This window comes from Notechis scutatus, chromosome 10 (assembly GCF_049901735.1).
Source record: "Notechis scutatus isolate UNSWTSFEM ecotype Mainland chromosome 10, rNotScu1.2, whole genome shotgun sequence".
NCBI classification, from domain to species: Eukaryota; Metazoa; Chordata; class Lepidosauria; order Squamata; family Elapidae; genus Notechis; species Notechis scutatus.
This window is the reverse complement of record NC_142018.1, coordinates 6,944,723-6,968,194: the sequence shown is the minus strand read 5'-3', so window position 1 is coordinate 6,968,194 and position 23,472 is coordinate 6,944,723. Positions and strand designations below refer to the sequence as shown.

Sequence of the window (23,472 nt, the reverse complement as noted above, 5' to 3'; positions counted from 1 at the left end):
TGGCTCTGCTTGTCAGAAGTCAGCTAGCAAATAGTGACGCTATGACCACAGGATGCTGCAAGAGTCATAAATAGAAGGACTGGCCTTAAAGTTACTTTTTGGATGTCATCATAGCTTCAAACCGTTGTTAAATAGGACAGCCGCAAAGTGAGGTCTACCAACTGACCAGATGCAACAAGGCATTATAGACAGTCCTTGAGTTACAACAGTTCATTCAAAGTTACAACGACACTGAAAAAAAAGTGACCTATGACCATTTTTCACACTTACGACCACTGCAGCATCCCCCATGGTCACTGTGATCAAAATTCAGATGCTTGGAAACTGGTTCATGTTTATGACCGTTGCAGTGTCCTGCAATCAACATTTTCCAACCTTCTCCCAAGCCAAGTCAATGGGGAAAGCCAGATTCATTTAATAACCAGGTTACTAATTTAACAACAGCAATGATTCACTTCACAAGAAGTGGCAAGAAAAGTCATAAAATGGGGCAAAACTCGCTCAACGAATGTTTCACTTAGCAACATACATTTTTCGCTCAATTGTGGTTGTTAAGTCGAGGACTACCTATACTTATAATTGAATGTCAGTGCTTAACTATTACAAAGTGCAAGAAAATTTCTATGCACTTTTTTGGGAAAGAATGGGCGCGCTTGGTTGATGTGTTTTTGCACTGAGATTATCTTCTGAGAGCATCCCCCACTTTTGCATGTGGAATCCAGAAAGTGCAAATAATATCACACAATTATTTTCCTTCCTAATGTTCCCAACTGGCAGAAAGGAAAAAAAAAGGAGCCATGGAAAAGGGGATTAAAAAAAAAAAAACCCTCACCAGCTGCCAGCAAACAAAGCAAATTGGATTTATCAAATTGTGGTCCTCTATTATGGAAACTACCCCAACCAACATCCTATTTCTCAATGTACAATGATACAGTATTTTTACTGCAGTGTTTCCTCCCTCTAATAAGCATGTCAAAATGTCGATTTCGGGAAGGACCCAATTAACTAATTCTGCCAATCAGCCTGCTGGATGAGGTTGCTTGGGAGAACGAGAGATTTCGAACAATCGTTCTGCGATGACTTGTTAGTCTGTAAATATTTCACTCTGCCAATCTCGCATGAAATTCTCCAAGCATCCGTTCATTTGTGCATCCATGCGTGCAGCTTATCTGCCACCTCAATCAGTAGTGGGATTCAATTTTTTTACTACCGGTTCTGTGGGCGTGGCTTGGTGGGCATAGCAGGGGAAGGATACTGCAAAATCCCCATTCCCTCCCCACCCCACTAACCTGATTTCCAGCTCCCTTCTCCTGTGCAGAGCAACCAAAGAAGACCCAGCCGATCAGCTGTGGGTGTGGCTTGGTGGGTGTGGTGTTCTGTGGGTGTGGCTTGGTGGGCATAGCAGGGAAGAATACTGCAAAATCCCCATTCCTCCCCACCCCACTAACCTGATTTCCAGCTCCTTCTCCTGTGCAGAGCAACCAAAGAAGACCCAGCCGATCAGCTGTGGGTGTGGCTTGGTGGGTGTGGTGTTCTGTGGGTGTGGCTTGGTGGGCATGGCAGGGGAAGGATATGTAAAATCCCCATTCCCTCCCCATCCCACTAACCAGCTTTCCAGCTCCGTTCTCCTGTGCAGGGCAACCAAAGAAGACCCAGCCAATCAGCTGGGACTCAATGGGAGGCGGAGAATAGATGGGGGCGGGGCCAGTCAGAGGTGGGATTGGCCGGTTCTCCGAACTACTCAAAATTTCCGCTTCCGGTTCTCCCAGAACCTGCTGAATGCCACTTCTGACCTCAATCCTAAGTGGGATCTCGGAGGCTTACATTATCCATGAACCACTTTCAGGAGATTTCAGCTTTCTCGTCCCACCTACCTGTCCCGTCTTCCAAGTGTCCGAAGTTACAGATCTGAGTGATGTGGTGGATCCACACGTGCATTTCCTCTTCCGATTTGGCCACCAGGTAGAAGGTGCGGTAGGTTGTTTTCACAACAAAGACAAAGTTATTCTGGAACTCCTTCTTGATCAGGTTGGAGCCCGAGTGCTTCACCACTTCACACTCGTTCAGGTCGATCACCCGGATTGGCTTCTTGGAATGACTGTTCCGATAATATTCCAGCACGTCGGGGTTGCCGCTCATCCGGCCTTGACGTAACACGAACCAGCGTTTCCGCCAAGCCTGAGGAATAAGAAAATAAGAATAAGAAAATAAAAATAAGAAAAATGATTGAAAAAAAGAGAAAGATACTCCCTTAGTCCTGACCATACGGTTTTTCTACCTCTGGGCTCTTCCAGAATCTTCCAGAATATGCAGGTAGTTCTTTTCTTAGGACCATAATCGAGCCCAACACTTCTGTTGTTAAGTAAGGCTATTGTTAAGTGAGTTTTGTCCCATTTTATGACTTTTCTTGGCACATTTGTTAAGTAAATCACTGCCGTGGTTAGATTAGCAGCATGGTTGTTAAGTGAATCTGGCTTTGTTATTGACTTTGCTTGTCAGAAGGTCGCAAAAGGGGATCACATGACCCCAGGATGCTGCAACTGTCATAAATGTAAGTCACTTGTCAAGCATCCTGACGTAGAGTAAATCATGTGCCCATGGGGATGCTGGAAAGGCTGTAACTGTGAACAATGGTCATAAGTCACGCTAGTTTGTTTAGTGACCATTCAAAGTTAAAACAGCACTTTTTTCAGTCACTAAATGGTCACTAAACAAACTAACATGTATTATCTGTACACTGTACTACTAAAATCCTCATTGTTATAACCCTTAACTGGACAAAATAGCTTATCATGGCAACACTTTTTGAACTAGAATATATCAAATGGGCTAACTTACGGAATGTGTCCAAAATCCAGGACCCATGACATCCGAGGGAATGAAATTTGGGGAAGCTGTGGCTGCTTCAGTGAAGTCACATGATCTTCACTTTCAAAGTTCCATGACAGTTTCCCAGCCACTTTTGCAATCCCCTCTCTTCCTCCCTTATCCAGCAGCAGCCACTTACCCAGAGGAAGGAGAGAGGAGGGGAGGGAGATTTCTGATGCTTCTTGCCTGATTCCCACAAGGAACCTCAATGGGGAAACCAGCAGGAAGTCAGAAGTCACTGCTGCTTCCACTGCTTTTTTTTTTTTTTTTTGCCAATCCTTGGTCATTCTGTTTAGGTTCATCTCTGAAATGATGACCCAATGAGGCATCTAGTCTCTACCGAAGTTCAATTGCTTATGCGACCGAAAGTGGAGAGTTAAACACATTAAGAATAACAGGAGGAGCTCTACTTAACTAATTTAAATTAAAAACACTGAATTACAATTGAAACAGAATTATATGGTTTCCCTGGCCTCACCCCCTTGTGGAGAAGTAGACTTCCACAGGCCATTAAATGCCAAGCATGTATTCAACTCAAAAGGGGCTGTGCATATTTATTACCCAAGGTGTTTAACTAGAAAGTCTTGAAGTCCAGGACTTTCAACAAACAAACACATTTGTGTCTTTATTTACGTATTTATTCCTGTATTTATAGTCTGCACTTAGCAATCTCTCTCAACCTCTTCCCACTGAAATAACAAGACACCGTCAAAAACACTGCCTCATCAGTCAGAGAAACAATTTGCCAACTGCAATAAAAGAAGAGTAGAGAGAGAGAGGGAAGATGGGGGATCTAGAATCCAACAGTTGCTGAACAGAATGCACAGTGAACACCTCAAAGAATCCCAAAGTTTGTGTAAGCCACTAAGTCTTAAAGAAGAGCAAAGATAAATTTATTAGGATGCTGAAAATCTGAGAAGAGACATCCTATAAAGTTGTTCGCTCTGTTCGGATTCAACCTTGAAGCTCTGTGTGGACTTTGTACTTCAGTTGGCTTTTTACAGTGAATTTGGCACTTTAGTTGTTGGCAACAATTCAAAGGAGATAAAGGTGGGTGCTTATCTCGAGGGACTGTTTTTGACCCATTACGGACTGGGAATGAACATAATTCCCAGCGTTGAAATAAAACAAGAGATGTTTGGACTAAGTGTGTGCTTAATTATGGTCTCAGGAAGCCTTGGTCAGAACAGCCCTCAACTTGTCTTTATGTACCACCTTGGGGAGGGAAAGAAAATTCTGAGACTTGGAATCTCAGAACATTTTCAGACATTGACTTGGAGAAGGCAGGTCTAATGCAGGAAAGCTCTGCTGACCCTTTGGAATTACAGAAAACCGAAAGTCCACAAAACCAACAGTCACTGAATTGAGGCTTGGGGGTTGCTTTTCCTCCCACCTGTCGTTCAAGGCTAAATTCATGTTGTGCCCAAATAAGTATTTGGCATAAAACTTAGGAGCAAGAAACAGCTATCACCAACTTTCTTCAATGCTTTCCCAGAGGGAATGATGACCAAGTGGTTAAAGACGCTGAACTTGTCGGCTGAAGGGCTGACAGCCCAGGTTCGAGACCCGAGTGCAGCCCAACGGTTGAGCTCCCATTCTCTGTCTCTGCCCACTTAGCAGTATGAAAGCATGCAAGTGAAAGTACATTAATAGGTACCATTCTAGTGGGAAGTTAACAGTGTTCTGTGCACCTTTGGCATATAGCCACATGACCACAGAAAATATCTTTGGACAATGCTGGCTCCCTTGGCCAAGAAATGGAGATGAGGCCCCACGCCCTAGAGTTGGACACAACTCAATAGAGAAACCTTTACTTTTACTCAATGCTTTCCCAGAAATCCAACTCACAAGAAATAAAATTTATGTGACCCACACAGCAGATCCAGCTTTCTTATTCCCATCACTGAACCTCTGAACTTGGGAGGGTTTAAGTATCACAAAGTTTGCCTAAATGGAGGCTTCCAGATCCTCCAGAAGCCCTCTCCATCCCATCAACTGTGTCTTTCAGCTCCAACTCTCTTCTCAAAAGATCAATAAAGCATCTTAACGTTTCCTCAAGGTCTTCTGAGACCTTAGGAACTGCCGTCCAACCTTCCAAAATTGCACATAAGACTACCAACATCTTTCACAATTTCAGTGAAATCTTGTGAAAGGTTGGCATTCTTGCACAAGATATCGAAGGATCACTACAATCTTCAACATCCTATCACATTTTTAAGGCAGAAGTGAAGCTACCATGTAACAGGGTACTTGATGGTGGTTACATCAAGGCCTCCTCTTCAACACACAGAGGTGGTTTTGCTATTAAGACTTTTGCTTAATAGCGTATCCAAAATACAAAGCCAAAATACAACAGGTGAAAATGTGTTAAGCTTCTCCCTCCTGGACTACTTCTTCCCAAGGTAGTAAACATCTGCAGGACTTCAGTTGTATCTGACTGGACTTGGCAAGCCAAAATCCATTGGGGAAGCATTACGGGCAGGTTGATAAGAATTTTGTCATTCGCTGCCCTTGTCACTGTCAAAATGGACTAAACAAAGCAGCAAGACAAGAAGCAATAGATCGAAACTGAACAAAGAGAGAAGCAACCTAGAAGGAAGGAGAAATTTCCTAAGAACAATCAACCAGCGGAACAACTTGCCTTCAGAAGTTGTGGGTGCTCCAACACTGGAGGCTTTTAAGAAGGGACTGGACAACCTTTTGTCGAAAATGATATGTGTTATCTTGCTTGAGCAGGTGGTTGGACTAAAAGACCTCCAATATCACTTCCAACTCTGTTATTTTATATTCTGTAAACAGAAAGCAGTTTGTGCTGTTTTGAGCTGGCTGGGAAAAGATTCAGCACATCTATTTTGTGGTTTTTGGAAATGAGTGTCTAATGGTTTGGTGGCTTTGATGCATATCTATGTTATGCATTTTCTGGCCCTTGTTTTTTCCCAGCATAAGAACAGACTTCCAAGAATGATTTAAGGCAAATCATATAGACAGCCAGCATGATTCTGTATTAATTTGCATTGACCCTTTGCAAATAGTTACAAAACCCCCACAGTGGTTAAAGAAAGGATTATAAAGTGAAACTTGCTATCTCTCACTGCTTGCTTGTCATCTCTATATTTTTGCTTGCTTATCTGCACCGCATATTTGCCTCCAACAAACTGAACAATTGCATTTACAAATTCTAACACTAAACCTGGATTAATTTTAGGATAGGTTGCTGAGCAAGATGGAGCCCCCCTTGAAAGCAAAATAACAATGCCTTGTTTTGGAAATCTTACTTGATGGATTCTCATCCTTTTTCCTCAAGCATCTCAAAAAAAACTGGAAAGCATGTAAGGACAAAATAAAACAAAAACCAGAAACAAGTCTGGGCTTGTGGCTTTATGTAACACAAGCTATGATTAAAAGAAGCCCATTAAAAAAACAACTTAGCATCAATCCATGATTAAAGTAATTGAAAGTGGATTAAGATATTAAAGAGTATTCACAACTAGGCAGAACGAACCCTGATCTTACTTTTACATAAAGCTACTCCTCAACTTCACAACTATTTATTTAATGACTATTCTAAGTTATACCATCAGTGAAAAAAGTGACTTATGATCGTTTTTCACAGGACCCCCATGGTCACATGATCAACATTTAGATTAGGGGTCCCCAAACTTGGCCACTTGTGGATTTCAACTCCCAGAATTCTCCAGCCTGCATAGGAGTTGAGGTCCACAAGTCTTAAAGTGGCCAAGTTTGGAGACCTCTCATTTAGATGCTTGGCAACTGACTTGTATTTATGACAGTTGCAGTGTCCCAGGGTCATGGATCCCCTTTTGCAACCTTCTGACAAGCAAAGTCAAAGGGGAAGCCAGATTCACTTAACAACCGGGTTTTAATAACTTTAACAACTGCAATGATTGACTACACAACTGTGGTAAGAAAAGACACAAAATGGGGCAAAACTCACTTAACAACTATCTCGCTTAGCAATTGAAATTTGGGGCTCCATTGTGGTCTTAAGGATTCTGTCGTCCAGCTTCTGAGCTTGTTTGAAGAAAGCATCTAATCCTATGAGTTGGCACTTTGTACCCACTTAAACCATAATCAGTCATGGGGAAACCCCTGTCTAGGCTTTCCCCGAATTCTGAACCATCTTGGAGAAGACTACAGTAAAATGATTAGAAAAGCAAAATGAATTACTGTTGTGTTCCTCAAAGCAGGCAATTTGAAAATGAACAAAGGCCACCATGTAGTCAATTCCTTATTGCTCTGCTGCCTCGTGCATTTATTGATTCTGGTAGTGAATCAATAGCAGGGCACCTGGTCTGCAATGTCTCTGGCGGCAGGTGTGGACAGCTGAGTGAGGACTCAAATTAAGGGTCTTGCGTGCGATGCAGTGATGGGGCCAGGACCATCAGAGAGTGGAGTGCTGCTTTTGGAGATTGTGGAGGCTGGCAGCAGTGAGGAAGAGGCCTCCAAGGAGCCTGTGCCAGGTGTGCATAGGGTTGCTCGAAGGAAAGAGCAGCTGCAGCAGCACGGGTGACTCGCGAGCAAGACTGCAAGGTAATGGCCCCTCCCTTAAGAGATAAAAGCCAGCTGAGAAACCGGAGTTCTTTGCAGGAAGCAAAGAAGTTTTTGTATTCAAGCCCTGTGGAGGTTCGGATTATTTTGGTTGGTGCTTGGAGACTTTTTGTGTTTGAAATATTTCTAAGCAACTTTATCTAATGTTCTTGGCAACCTTGCACAACCTTGGCAAGGCTCGTTCTTATCAGAGACCATTAGTTTGAAACAGCCTTTTAACTGTGAAGGAACGGAATTCGTAAAGAATCATTAAAAGGATTTGCTGTTACCTCTGTTTCATGTTTGTTTCCTTGGGACAAGGTTTGGGTCAGAACAGTGTCTGGGTTCAACCCTAGCATGTCTGAGTTGTAATCAGCTAACCCTCCTCGGTGAGAAGATGTGGGAAAGGCAATGAACTTGGGAAAGACTCAGTTTCTCCAGAAGAAAGCTGCAAGATCAGTTCCTGGGGGATGATGACATAACGCAACGACAAGATCATACGAGATAGGGACGGTGGCACAACTGAAACGGAATGCACCCCTCTGAAGGAAGAAAACTGAGCCAATTCAACAGAAAGAAAGAGAAATCAGAATTATCTGCCGAGCTGCAGCAGACTGCAGGCTACAGAATCATGGCTCAGCTGTTCCTTTTACCCTGCAGATTTTGGAGAAATATTTCTCGGCAGTAACACACACACAACACACACACCAACGTGTGGGTGGGTGGGTGGGGGTGTTTATCAGAAGTACTGCTTTTGATGACAACACAAGCGCCACATTTGGCGAACCACAAATTACTCAGGTCTGCTTGAGAAGGACGGAGCTGCCTCTCAGAATTAGTAAGCCAAGACATGGTTTGAACAGAAAGATTTTCAGCTTGCGCAGAAAGATGCACATTGGTCCCAAACCAACGTGGCCATATTCAAACTCATCTCTTCACTGAATCTATTGTCTCTTGAGTACGGAGAATTAATTCCGCTGGGGGTTTAGTTTGCCGCTGTGTGAATTTTAACAGCAGGAATTTCTTGCTCAGGACAATCTTACTGACCTCCTTGTCATTTATAAAAGCAAGGCTGGGAACCCTCCAGTATAAGATAAAGGGTTTTCAAAGAATGAGTGCATGAAGTCTTCTAGATACTGTAACACAGGTAGTCCTCCACTTACAACAGTTCATTTAGTGACCTTTCGAAGTTACAATGGCACTAAAAAAAAGTGACTTATGACCATTTTTCACTTACGACAATTGCAATGATCAAAATTCGGATGCTTGGCAACTGACTCATATTTGGGATGGTTGCAGTGTCATATGACCACCATTTACGACCTTCTGACAGTTAATGAGGAAGCCCTGCCAACGATGTCACTAACTTAACAACTGCAGTGATTCACTTGTGGCAAGAAAGATCAAACGCATAAAGATCAGGCAACTTTATGTATTCTGCAAGCAAGTCCGCACTGGAAGCTGCAACACTGGAAGCTTTTAAGAAGAGATTGGACAACCGTTTGTCTGAAATGGCATAGGGGTTAGTCTAGAAGACCTCCGAGGTCCCTCCCAACTTTATTCTGCAAAACTCACTTAACAACCAACTCACTTAGCAACAGAAATTTTGGGCTCAATTGTGGTCAGATGTTGAGGGCAACCTCTGTATTTTAAATTTTCATGGCATTGGTGTCAGGGATTTCCCCCATTACTTTTGTGACTTAAAAGCCTCATAGGTAGGTAGGTAGGTAGGTAGATATAATTCTTTATTGGCTAAGTGTGATTGGACCCACAAGGAATTTGTCTTGGTGCAAATGCTCTCAGTATACATAAAAGAAAAGATACATTCATCAAGAGTCAAGAATCCTAAGGTACAACACTTATTCTGGAGACAATAACTTGGTCCTCAACACCAATAAGACCAAGGAGCTTATAGTGGACTATAGAAAGAACAGATCAGAATCCAGCCCTTGCTTATCAATGGAGACTGAGTGGAGCAAGTGGCCAGTTTGAAGTTTCTGGCTGTTACCATAAAAGAGGACCTGACCTGGGGTGCTCACATTGCAGCTCTGGTCAAAAGGGCCCAGCAAAGATTATACAACCTGAGACTTCTCAGAAAACAACAACTGAATGAAAAACTGCTGGTGATCTTCTACCGCTGCACCATAGAGAGCTTTTTAACAGACTGCACCTCTGTATGGTTTGCCAATTGCACAGTGGCAGATAGGAAAGCACTCCAGAGGGTTAACGTCATTGCCCAGAAGATCTTTGGTTGCCCTCTCCCCTCTTTGGAAGAGCTTTAGAGCTTCCGCTGCCTTAAGAAAGTTCAAAACATTCTCAAAGATCCATCTCATCCTGGAACCCTTTTTTTGAACTATTACCATCTGGCAGACGGTACAGAATAATAAAAACAAGAACAAATAGGCTGAAAAACAGCTTCTATCCCAGGGCAGTAGCTCTGTTGAATTTTGCTGTATAGTGCAGTGTTGGTGTGGTGTCGAGGGTTTCCAGTTCAATGTGTGAAGGGTGAAGGAGGTGTGTTTGTGTTTATTTTCATGGTCATGGTCATGATGTGCACTGAAGATGGTGTTGGATTTCGTTGTATGAGGTGCAAGGACAGTAAACTAAATTAAACTAAACTAAATAGGGTACAATAAGCAATCAAATCATACTAAGAAACAGTCGATAAAAATTGTTAGGATACAAGCGACAAAGTTACAGTCATACAGTCACAAGTGGGAGGGGATGGGTGATAAGGAGTGATGAGAAGATTTACAGTAATAGTAGTGGCAGACTTGTAAATAGTTGGACAGTATTGAGGGAATTATTTGTTTAGCAGAGTGATGGAGTTCGGGAAAAAACTGTGTCTAGTTGTTCTGGTGTGCAATGTTCTATAGCGTCATCTTTTGTGTCCCCCAGTCCAGGGTGGCTGAAAACTACAATGTCAAATTTCAAAGATCACAGAGAACATATCCATGGACCTCTTTTAACCTCAGAATTATTATCCATCCTATCATAGAATAACATAGAATGTTGTCATTCCCCTTGGAGTATTCAGGAGGAGGAAAATGTCCCTGGCATATTCCAAGAACTTGTAAATCATTTTTATGAGCCAGAAATAATAAAAACAACAACAGATCATTAAAAAAATATCAGTGATGAAATCACCTCCCCCATTCTATCTGATATACATCCACGGTTAAGAAAACAAGAATGGGCAAAGAGAATTTTTGTATTTGTTACACAATGAACATTTAAAAGAAAGGGCTGTTATTTTGTAGATGAGCAAGGATGAGTCCATTCTTCATTGGTCGAATGAGACAAGATATCGAATGCCAAGTAAAGAAAGGAAAGCTTACATGCTCAGAGTAAAATCAGTGCACCTTGAACTTTGAATTAAATCAGAATAAAACTGGAAGCAAAAGGAAAAGACCACATACTTGTCACACATTGCAGGCTTGGTCTCTACCCCTTTTATATTTTAAACACCAGGAAAGAAACAGCTGCAAATGAGTTTAATAAACTTTCACATTTCTTGTCTGGAAAACGGGCATACAATGGAGTGGAAAAACGAAAGAGATTTTGTTGCATAATGATTTGTTTGGAAAAAGCTATACAGGATGCTGTGGGAAGGGAAGGCCACATACGTACTGAGCACATGGGCTGGTTTTATATAAATATACCAATAAAAAGTTTCGGCACCTGTGTTCATATGACAAATATGATGAATGAATTATTCCTGCTAACTTTGGAACTAATGTACTTCTTTTTAAAACCAGGGCAGAAGAGCCAGGTTAACATATGGTTGTAAAAAAAAAAAAAATCAGAAGGAATCTGGTAGAACTTTTTTGGGACCAACAAATGTTTACTGCAAAACTTTATGAGCTGCTGTCCATTAAACTTTATGAGCTGCTGTTCGCTTCATCAAGGACAGAGAGTGGCTCTACTGATGTAAAAATCAAGATCCTGCTCACAGAGAGCCAATGAGGCACAGTTAGTCCTCAATGTGCAAGAGTTCGTTTAGTGACCGCTCAAAGTTACAAAGTGACTTATGACCATTTTCCACACTTGCCACCGTTACAGCATCCCCATGGTCACGTGATCAAAATTCAGACAGTTGGAAACTGACATAGTTATGATGGTTGCAGTGTCCCAACAGTTCACTGCAATTAAGTTAGTAACTGTGATGACCTGGGGTCACACAGGTTCCACAAAAGCACCATAATCACAAAAGTAGGCAAAGTCCCTTTAACACCTCCAACTTGGCCTCCAGTGTCCAGTTATCTTTGGCTGGAGAAAAAACTCTCCCAAGAACAGCTTTTAAAGGGAAGAAATTCTGTCTGAACCCAAAGTACACATAGATTATAAATAAAAACCAACACAAACCACACTGCAGCAATTAACGAGACGGGGCAGCAACACACAGAGTTGGGAGGGCACCAGAACCTAGATAAGACTTGACAAACAAAGATAATTCACGCTTTGCTTCCTGTTTTCCCAGCTGCAGCTAATGAAGGGAATCAGGGCCCTTTTCTCCCCTGTAACCCCTGTAACTCACATTGCTCCCTTCTCTGTTCTTCTCTGCATGCGCTAGGATGAAGAAGGGATGGCCCTGAGTCTTCCTCTGAATGCCCAGCTGGACTGTGCCCTTCCACAGTTTCTTCCGGAGCCACCAAAGAACACTCCCACACTCCCTGTCAGTTGCTCGACCTCCCCCTTGGAATCAGATTCCAACAGGGGCATGACAGTAACATGGTTGTTAAGTGAATCCAGTTTCCTGGTTTCTTTGAAGTTTGCAAAAGGTGATCACATGATCCTGGAAAATTGCAACTGTCATAGCTATGAGTCAGCTGTCTGAATTTTGATCACGTGACCATGGGGATGCTACAATGGTGGTGATGGTGAGGGCTACCTTTATAAGCCTAAATGTTATGCTACATTTCAATTTTCTTCAAGCCTGGCCCACCGGAACTGTTATCTACAGTCTTTGGGGAAAACCAAGTTGCTAATCATACGAAGTAATCGTTATGAAAACAAGTAACCAGAATAAACCATTGATATCATGTGATGGCATCAACTGGCCTCCTCTTGCTCCCTTGAAGAATCTCTAGGGATGAGAAGAAGCATTCAGAAAATAGGGTATCAGTTCCCAATAGTGGGGAATGGTTTTGCAAATTCTCCAACGGAGGCTGCTGCCATTGACTTGCCCGCAAAAAAATCCCCTCTGCAATTTTCTGTAGCTTATCAAAAAATAAAATATGTTCAGTAATCAAAGGGGGGAAAGCAATAGCATAAAGAGTGGGTATTTGGGAATCGTTTTTCCTTTTCTTTTGCAATAAATTTTACTTTATTAAAAGCTGTGGTGGCGCAATGGTTAGAATGCAGTATTGCAGGCTAATTCTGCCGGCTCTCCAGCTGTTCAATCCTGACCAGCTCAAGGTTGACTCAGCCTTCCATCCTTCCAAGGTGGGTAAAAGGAGGACCCAGATTGTTGGAGCCAATAGGCTGATTCTAGTGTAAACCACTTAGAGAGGGCTGTAAAGCAGTATATAAGTCTCTAGACTTTAAGTCAGGGGTCTTCAAACTTGACAGCTTTAAGACTTGTGGACTTCAACTCCCAGAATTCCTCTTCCAGTCATGTTAGCTTAGGAATTCTGGGAGTTGAAGTCCACAAGTCTTAAACTTGCCAAGTTTGAAGACCCTTGCTCTAAGTGGTATTGCTATTTATTCAGAAATAAAGAAATAAAAGTGATTGGTCATAAGTTGAGGACCACCTACATTTCAAAATACTTCTGATGCAAAATACTTCTTGTGCAGCTAAGCTAAATGTTTACATTAAATTGTTAAACATGCCATAAAGGTCCAGTTTGTATCTATCACTCAGCTGCAAGGCATAGAGTGGGCTGATCTACCATGTTAAAACCAAATCACCAAATCATCCTATAGTTTAGTGCAGGGTATAAACACAGCTGCCATCCCTCCTAGTTAAACCAGACAGGAAATACAACTAGCCGAGATATAACAATAGCACTTAGACTTATATACCACCTTACAGTGCCTTACAGCCCTCTCTAAGCAGTTCACAGAGTCACCATGTTGCCTCCAACAATCTGGGTCCTCATTTTACTGACCCTAGAAGGATGAAAGGCTAAGTCAACCTTGAGATCGAACTTGTGGCAGTCGGCAGAATTAGCCTGCAACCCTGAATTCTAATCACTGTGCCACCACAGCTCATAAACTATTTCATTATAAAACTAAATTAACAGAATCTTGCAAGTCTGACAGTACAAAACTACCCACTGCCACTTCTAACTGTTTGATCTATTCAGGCCAGTCCTTCATAAGTTTCTTCCTCTGACCATTAAACCACTGGGAGCTCCTGCTTCTCTTCTCTGGTTGTTTCCAACATGTCTCAAAAATACTTTTTCAAGAAGGCAACTGGGATATGTTTTTTCTCTTTGAGGAAGATGTTTCGCTTCACGTCCAATTGCCATTTTTGAAAAAGCACCTCTGAGACAACCATAACCTGGATGACTGAGAGTCTCCATAGACATCAGTCAGTATGTTATCACAAAAGGCCCATTTTTTTTTTCCTCCCAGGTGTAATTTTAGAAGGAACTAAGCCTGTATACAATCACTGGTCCCTTTATCTTGGCATGTTTTCCATACTGCAAGGGTTCAGAGAGGTCTGTCCCCAGCTGAACAGAAATGAAAGTGAGATGTTCTACTTGGGACCGAGATGCCATAATTTTAAGATATGGCTGTTTTGAAAGCATCCTACCAGGGCTAATAAAAGCAGAGTGACCTTAGAAGATCTGCAGGTGGAGCACACCTTCTGCAGGAACAGCACAGGGAGTCCAAAGTATAAAAAGGTAGCTTTTTTTTTTTAAAGGTAGCTTCCCCTTTTCATATCCAGTTGACTTCTTGCTTCCTCTCTTCCCTGGCTTCCAGCAGAACTTAAAAGAACATATGTGAACACTCAAAGGGAATGTTCAACAAAGACAACATAAAGTTTATAACTGCTGTAAAAAATAACACAAAACGGTGCTTCTTTATACTCACTTTATTTATTAATCAGATTTGTGTGGCTGCCCATCTTATAGAAAGCGACTCTTGGCGGTATAGCATGGGGGTGTCAAACGTAAGGTTCGGGGGCCAGATCCAGCCCATGGGGTGTTTAGATCCGGCCCGCGGGACTGCCCTGGAAACTGCAAAGGCCTGGCCTACGGTGCCTCTGCCAGCGTAAATGAAGCGGCCCTCCCAAGAAAATGTGCCACCCTCCCGAGCTCCGTTTTCAGCTGCAACAGCCTCCTGCAGAGCTCTGTCAGCGAAAACAGAGCTCGGGAGGGCTGAGCTGAGTTTTCACTGGCAGAGCGCTACAGGCGGCCTTCGCAGCTGAAAGCAGAGCTTGGGAGGGCTGCCCCTGACACGAGTGATGTCGAGCTGGCCACAACCACCCAGCCCCTGAGGTCAAACACAACCCTGATGCAGCCCTCAATGAAATCGAGTTTAGCACCCCTGCTTTAGCACAGGAATGGTCCTGGAGATCATCTTTCTACTCCTGCAGTGGCAATGTCATTGATACAGACAGTCCTCACCTTACGACCAAAATTAGAGCCACAATTTCCATTACTAAGCAAGGCAGTTGTTTAATGGAATTTCAACCGATTTTACAGCTTTTCTTGCCAGAGTTGTTAAGCGAATAATTAAGTAAATCTGGCTTCTCCCGTTGACTTTGTCCGTCAGAAGCTGGCTGGGAAGATCCTAAATCGCGATCAGAGGACGCCAGTGACAAATGCAGGCCCCTTGTCAAGAGCCCAAATTTTGATCATGTAACCCCTAAGGATGTTGTGAGGGTCGCGGGTGGCCTTTTTCAATGCTTTACGCTTTGAATGGTTGCTAAACCCATGTTTGTAAGCCGAGGACTACCTGGGCAGGAAGCAGAAAGCTGGTGAGGAAGGGCAGGCGAGGGACCCAGAAAGCTTAGCACATCAGCCCCCACCCCGCTGCCTGGACCCCTTTCTCTGCCCGTGTTGCTATTGCTGGCAAAAGCTGCAGCCTGATGTTTTTTGACCTTTTGCTATTCTCCAGATAGAAACAGGAATTGTCTGGGAATTGGAATAACTTCCGGCTATTGTGTAGGGAGGGCTGGCCTGGCGTAATAGATAGCTGGCTCTGTCAGGCTGGCTTCAGAAAGGAGAAAGGAGTCCCTGGGTGACTAATTGCAAAGAAACTTAGGGAACACACAGCAGGCAGCCTCAGCATCCTCCGCTGGGCCCCTAAGGGATACAGAATGCCGAATAGCAGAGTTGGAAGGGACCTTGGAGGTCTTCTAGCCCAGAGTTCTCCACAATTTCCAGCTTTGTGGACTGACCTGGAGGGGGTGGGGGAATGGCTCCTGAAAAGGACCGGCAAACAGGCATACGCAGCTCCCATTTATGCACGCCGCTGTCATTTACATTATGACAACTGTCATAAAATGCAGCCACGTGACAATGGGACACTATGTCATTGTCTTCATCAGTCGTTCAGTCCTGTCCGACCCTCGGCCACTCTGGAGATCAGCATTCTCCATGCCCCTCTGTCTTGCACTGCCTCCATCCGATCCACCATGGTCATCCCCGTGGCATACTTTATAGCAGGGCTCTTCAAACTTGACAGCTTTAAGACTTGTGGATTTCAACTCCCAGAATTCCTCCTCCAGTCATGCTAGCTCAGGAATTCTGGGAGTTGAAGTCCACCAGTCCTAAACTTGCCACGTTTGAAAAGCCTTGCTTTATAGCCGTGATGGCGAACCTATGGCATGCGTGCCAGAAGTGGCACACAGAGCTCTCTCTCTGGGCACACGAGCCGTCACCCCAGATCAACTCCATTGCACATACGCATGCGTGCCTCCCACTGGCCAGCTAGTCTTCGGGTCTCTGCCACGCATGCGCAGGGGCGGGGTGTGAATGGGGGACATGCAGGCATGTCGGGGGGCACACATGCAGGGAGTCACATGCATGGGGTCACGGAGGTCACATGCGCATGCACAGGGGCATGCATGGGGTACACACACAGATTTCATTTTGGGGATGCGCATGCGCGCGCTTTGGGCACTTGGTGCTGAAAAGGTTAGCCATCACTGCTTTATAGTATTCAGCTAGCAGGTACTTCTCCTTTTACTGCTGGCCACTCCCAGCATGAGTGAATCAGTTATCACCACACGGCCAAAGTATGACAGCCTCTGTTTGGCGATCTTGACTTCAAATGATGTTTTTGGTGAGGTTCCGTCTAGGACTTCTTCTTTGGTGCTGCAAATGGCTGCAAATGTGGCTGGTTGCTGGGTGCCCAAAATACCCAAAATGCAGTCACGTGACTATAGGTGATAGATGGGTCATCAGTACCTCAGGAAATCCATTGCAACTTCCAACAGTCAATTAAGCGACTAGTCGCAACTTAAAGATTACCTGAATCACTACTGAATGCCTGAGTCAGGCCATTTTAAGTGAAGCTATATAGTTCTTGGAATTATAAAGTTGTATATCTCAGTAACCTCATTTCTCCCCCCAGCACTCAGTGGAAACATGCAAATTCACTCATACCAAATACCAAACTAAATAAAGGGCAGTGTTGTATTTGGTTGGACGGACACACCAGGCAGACACAGGAGCTGAAGAATAACGTTTCTTTATTTGAAGCAGTAACAGATTAATGTGGCTGCCCAGCTGGGCTGGCAGCCGGCTGGCTGGAGCCGGAGCCCCCAAAAGCCCCGGTTGATGCCGTTTGACAGTTCCTTATATAGTCTGCTGTCAAACGGCACCAACCAATGGGAACAGTCGGTGGTCCCGCTCAAAATGCGGACCAGGTTGAAGACTTAGCTAGTCAGGGACACAACAGGCAGTAATTGTTTTTCAACAATGAGATGAGAACTAGCCACAAACAGTATGATGCAGCGTAAGTGCAATGAAACGGCCACCCATCTTAAATGTTATGAAAGCTACACTATGACTCACAAACCTGGTGGCTGTCTCGCCAGCCAGAACTTTTTCATGAACTCTGAGACATGGTTGGTCTTTTTCTTCCCCAAAGCTGAAGTCTCCAAGGTAGGTATGGACAACATGTCCCAGAGTCCTGGGCCAACAGGTCCTTCTGGAAGGCATCCTTGGGGTGCAGGTTTATGTAAGGTCATGGACAAGGTGTCACGTTGCAGGAGCAACCCTTGTGCTGCTGAACTGAGTCCAACTGAACTCATGTTCTCCACAAATAAAGGAACTAGCAGCCCTCCAATCACACAGGAAGAGCTGCCTCCATGGAGGAACAAAAAACGATGGGCCACACAAACAGCAACAGAAAATCAAGAGCTGGTTGTCTGTGACTAAATCAGCAGCAAAAAAGAAAGTAAACAATGAAGTATTTTGAGTAAAGAATACAACCCAGGAGTGGTTTTGGATCATTAACCTTTACAACAGTTAAGGAGCACTTACCAAACTCTAGCAGCGCAGGTTTCAGGGCTTGGAATATACACCTACACCCACACACAAAGGAGAGAGGAAGTTGTATTGTTGTTAAATGCTTGCCTGCCCTTAGTGCTGGAGGGGAAGATTCCATAATAGCTAATAAATTCTCCTTTGGAGGCCAGCAATTTAACACATGAGTAAGTAGGCTTTTGTTAACCAGGATCCAGTTGAACGTTGGGAGGCAAAGATAGAACAAAATAATAATAGAGTCAGAAAGGACCTTGGAGATCTTGTAGTACAACCCCTTGCTCAAACAGGAGCCCCTGCGCCATCTCAGACAATATTTTCTTGAACACCTTCAGTGATGGAGCACCCACAATTTCTGAAGGCAAGCCGCCACACTGATTAAATGTCCTCACTGTTAATTCTCGCTGATTAATGACAAAAGATTGGTGGGGCTATAATGTCAGAGATGTTGGAATGGCCAAAGTACTGTTTTATTTCCTTTGATCTTTTTGGGGAGGAGGATTTATAGAATTGTATCTTGAGATAACTTTTCGGGATGTTTCTCTACCTTAAATGAAAGGAAACAGCTTTATTTGTTCGACAACCGTTATTTGTCAAAAATAAAGGAGAGTTCAGAAGTCCTGTGGGGACCCTAGTTTTAATATAAGCATCACACCAAGCTTCAGGATAACCGAGGAACAATGGAAGAACGCAACATGTGATACGGCTGGAATTGCATTCCAACATCCTACCATATTTGTTTGGGGGTTTAGAGCAGGAACCTGGTTATATCAAGATATTTTCAGGACCACCTTCTTCAACCAGAAGTGATCCAGGAAAAATTCCCTACCACCATGACAATGAGGGGTGGGATCAAGGCTAGGAGGAGAAACTTGTGTTCCTTATTTGTAGAATAGCTTTTCCTAAGAACTTCATTTTGTCCAGCTATGTTGACACTCCAGAAACTGGCACCACTAATCTTTCTTTAGAAGTCTTCTCTTTTCATTAGCTAGGACAGGGGTGGGCAAACTATGGCCCGTGGGCCACATCCGGCCCGTTGGTCTTTTTATGCGGCCCGCCGAAGATTGGTCCGTATGTAACCGCCACTTTATCTATCTATCTATCTATGTTGTGCAAATTTAACTATGACGCCAAACTTGAGTTTTGGAGGGTGTCTCGGAGAAAAAAATAGTTATTTTTCCTACCCTGAGTATGGCAGGCGTCTCTTCCACTTAAAAACAAAACTCTTTCCTCCCCTCGCTTTGAAAAGGGGAACTGTTAACAAATGCAGTTTTTATATGTATCGTATCTTGTGCTGACCCGGCCCGTCCGTCAAATTTTAAAAGTCAATGCGGCCCCCGAGCCAAAAAGTTTGCCCACCCCTGAGCTAGGACATGGGATTTCTTAGTGGTTATTCAGACAGATTAGTCCTCAACTGAACCCCAAATTTACACTGCTAAGTAAGAAATTTGTTCAGTGGGTTCTGCCCCATTTTACAACTTTTCTTGCCACCTTTGTTAAGTGAATCACTGCAGGTGTCCAATTAATAACATGGACTGCCTGTATATAAGTGCATTCTGTTTCTCCCCTCTACGGAGGCTGATCCAAACGTTTCAGGAGCGATTCTTTAAGTTCCCATCAGGACTGGGTTGTCCATTCTGGAGGAAAGTGGCAGGTTCTGAAGTTTGGATCGTTCAAGTTCCTACAGCTCTCACTGTAACCCTTTAACCTCTCCTTGTCCATATCTCTCTTCCCTTTCAAGCCATCTATTGAGCCCCCAACAACACAACCACTGAAGTCTCCAGATGAGAAACGGCCCTCAAAAGTTCTTCCTGACAGTCCTTCCGCTGTTCCCCAGCCGCCATACTCATGATTCATGTCTGCAGCCACCAGCTATTAGTGCTGCCCTATCTAGCTATTTCTGGAAAGGAGGGCCCCAAATATGAAAGGCAGCATATGAACTGCCAGTGTAACTATAGAAATGACATCAACAAACACAAGCATGCTGATCCTGAGGTCAAGGAAAGAGTGGGCTTGAAATAACTCATTTTTAAATCAACAACAACACAAACAGCCCATATCCTGTGCAAGAGAACACCAGCTATATCGAAAACCCTCTTGTGCAGTGTTTCATACCAGCCTAATCGAATCCAGCATCTGCCCCTAATCCCCAGCCAACCGTTCTTTTATGCAAATGTCTGGGCTCACTAACAAGAGTTATTCTAGTTCTTGAGCTGTTGGTCTAGGTCTACAAAAGAACTTCCCCTCTTGCATGCGGTCATCTTTGAAAAAAGGAACATCTGTAATACATAGTCCTTGACTACACAATTGAGCCCAACATTTCCTCTGCTAAGCGAGACAGTTGCTAAGTGAATTTAGGCCCATTTTTACAAACTTTCTTGCCACAGTTGTTAGTTCAGCTAGCAACACAATTGTTAAGGGACAATTGTTAAGTGGCTTCCCTGTTGACTTTGCTTGTCAGGAGGTGGCAAGAGGTGATCACATCACCCCAGGAACACAGCAACCATCATAAATAGGAGTCAGTTGCCAACATCCAATTTTGATCGTGTGACATGCTGCTGCTGCAATGGACATTAAGTGTGAAAAATGGTCAAGTCATTTTTTTCAGTGCCGTTGTAACTTTGAATAGTCGTTAAATGAATTGGTTGTAAGATGAGAACTACCTGTATCCACAACAGCAAACTTCCCTGTCTCTTTTCTCCAAGCAATCGGCCCAAAAGTCCTACCCAACCTTGCAAATACTGAATGTTTATAATTCTGAACGCTTTCAGAAGAATTAAGTATGCCACAAAAAACCAGAGAGAGGTAGATTAGCTTCTTCTGCGTCACCCAAGCATTACCCCCAGGAGAACATGCATTTGCTCAGCTGGACAAAGCCCCAACCCAACTGCGTCATAAAATCCCAGGAAGTTATTTTCCCAAAGACGTTTGCATGCCCAGCATGCAAAATACACAACTAAATAGATGCAAAGAGTCAAAACAAATCCTTATATTTAGTTGGAATCAAAATAAACCTTAGTCATCTGGTTGTTGTTGTTTTTTTTAAAAGGAAAGCACCATCAAGGTCTACGGAGAAACGTGGATGCCAAATAATTTCCCACTGGCTTCTTCTGAAAGTTCACTATGATTTTTGCAGTGTATATTTAGGTATGTTTGTTAACAAAAAATCTACAATGGTTATGTTGTGGCTGTGATAAATAAATAAAAAGGGGTAAACTTGGTAGAAAGCTAGTCTTCCTTATATTTGCCAGTGTTTTTATCCTGCAAGTTTCTTTTAGTAGGTTGAACAATGGCTTGACAACTTAAAATAAGTTTCCATCAGAGACAGTCCAATATTTTATGTAGCCCATCCACAATCCTCATGGATAGGCCCTGCTAACTGTCTAGTCTAGAGGAAAGAAGGACTAGGGGTGACATGATAGCAGTGTTTCAATATTTGAGAGGATGCCACAAAGAGGAGGGGCTCAACTTATTTTCCAAAGCACCAGAAGGCAGGACAAGAAACAATGGATGGAAACTAATCAAGGAGAGAAGCAACCTGGAATTAAGGAGAAACTTCCTAAGAGTGAGAACTCAGCACAAAACAGGTCATCACATTTGGTGTGATCGTATCGTATGGTAACTCACTTAATGACCGTCATGACATATGACTAGTCACAATTACAGTTGTAGCTGAAGACTACCTGCAGGAGAAGAAGAGTCTAATGCTGGGAAAGATGGAAGAAAAAGGGAAGAAAAGAATGACCAGCAGCAAAGGGGAGGGAGTCAATTACAGTGGTGAGTGGCCCACTGGAAGAGCTGAAGGACCAAGTTGGGACAGAGGATTAGAGAGAGAAATCTGCCTAGATGGTCACTAAGAGTCAACACCAATTGGATGGCACAGAATCAACCCATTCAAAGTGCAGGGCACGTCATTCAGGATCCTAGAATAGGATGGTCCCCAACCTTGACAACTTTAAGACAACTTGAATTCAATCTGGGTCGGTCACTAGGACCAGAGGTTTAGCCTTCCAAGCTTTTGGACTTGTACTGGAGCCCATCCTAGGGAACTTCTCTCTAGCACAGAGGTCTCCAAACTTGGCAACTTTAAGACTTGTGGACTTCAACTCCCAGAATTCTTCAGCCAGCTGGAGAATTCTGGGAGTTGAAGTCCATAAGTCTAAAAGTTGCCAGGTTTGGGGGGGGCTCTGCTGTCGCAGAATGTGTTCTTCAGCATGAGTCTGAAAGTTCCAAAGCTGGTCCCAGGGACTGACCCAGATTGGATCCTGCAACAACAAAACAAAAACCCGTTTTCTGTACTCTCTGGCCTGGAGTCAATTCTTTGCCCAGGCAGAGAAGTTTGAGCCTCCCTCAAAGGAAAGAAAGGGGACGGCCCCTACGGGAATTGCTGATATCCCCACAGCTGAGGCTGGAAAATTTATGGCTGTTGGTGCAAGAGCAGGAGGACTATCTCTAAACAATTGCCTCCAGATCTATTTAACTCCTTGGTAAGACATTTCATTGGGAAGACGGTGGACTTCAACTCCCAGAATCCCCCAGCTGACTGGCTGGGTATTTCTCACACTGATTATGTACCATTTTTTAACCTCTAGGCACTGCATAGATATTCTAGAACAGGGGTTCCCAATGTTGGCAACTTTTGTTTTAAAATATAGTTTATTAGTTTTTACAATTAAAACCAACCAACAATACATACACAAATAAGCAAAGGAAAAGAAAGGAAGAAAGAGAAGGAAAGAAGGAAAAAAATTAGAAAAAGAAAAGAAAAGGAAAAAGGAAAAAGAAGGAAAAAAAAGGAGAGAAGGTTAAAAGCATTCTTATTTTTACAGTTTGCAAGATCTTTTTCATAACCTTAATTTATGTCATGTACACACACCTGTTCTTTACTTATATCGCTACCTCATTATTATAGGTTAATATGGATACGGATCCCAGATATATAAATAACTACAGGCCGATTTCACTCTTAAATACTGATTATAAAATATTCACTTCTATAATAGTAAACAGATTAAAAGAATGTTAAATTTGTATATACATGAAGATCAAAACGGATTTCTCCCAACTAGGCAAATAAAGAACAATTTAAGAATAGTATTAGACGTACTAGAATTTTACGAAGCCCACCGAGAAACAAGTAGCACTTATGTTCCTAGACGCAGAGAAGGCCTTCGATAATCTAAATTGGCAATTTTTAATGTTGGCAACTTTAAGAGGTATGGATTTCAGCCGGCGAATTCTAGGAGTCCACACACGTCCTAAAGTTGCCAACGCTGGAAACCTCTGCCCTAGAATATCTATTCACACCATGCTGGCTCAGGAATTCTAGGAGTTCAAGTTCACAAGTCATAAAGGGGCCATAGCCGCCCCCCCCCCCGATCTATGTGGCCACTAGGGGTTAAAAACGGCACATATTTGAGAAGATTAAAAGACAATGTTATTTGAAAATTCCAGTCTGGTTATCGACTATTGAAGCATTCTCGTATTCTATAATATACAAAAAGGAACAAACAATTAGATATGGTGAAATACTGAACGAAAAGGGTGAACTTAAATCTATGCAAAAATTAGAGGAACAAGGTATAAAGATGAATTGGTTTTCATATGCGCA

General features: G+C 43.2%; 1 protein-coding gene across 2 annotated transcripts in view; it reads right to left on the bottom strand.

The window, feature by feature from the left end:
- GAB3 (GRB2 associated binding protein 3) overlaps window positions 1–23,472 on the bottom strand; it is a 108,274-nt gene that overhangs the window by 53,430 nt on the left and 31,372 nt on the right. For both annotated transcript variants that reach the window (XM_026674635.2, XM_026674636.2), the window contains exon 2: window positions 1,875–2,178. In XM_026674635.2, coding sequence (XP_026530420.2) covers window positions 1,875–2,178 — 304 coding nt within the window. The remainder of the gene's footprint in view (window positions 1–1,874; window positions 2,179–23,472) is intronic.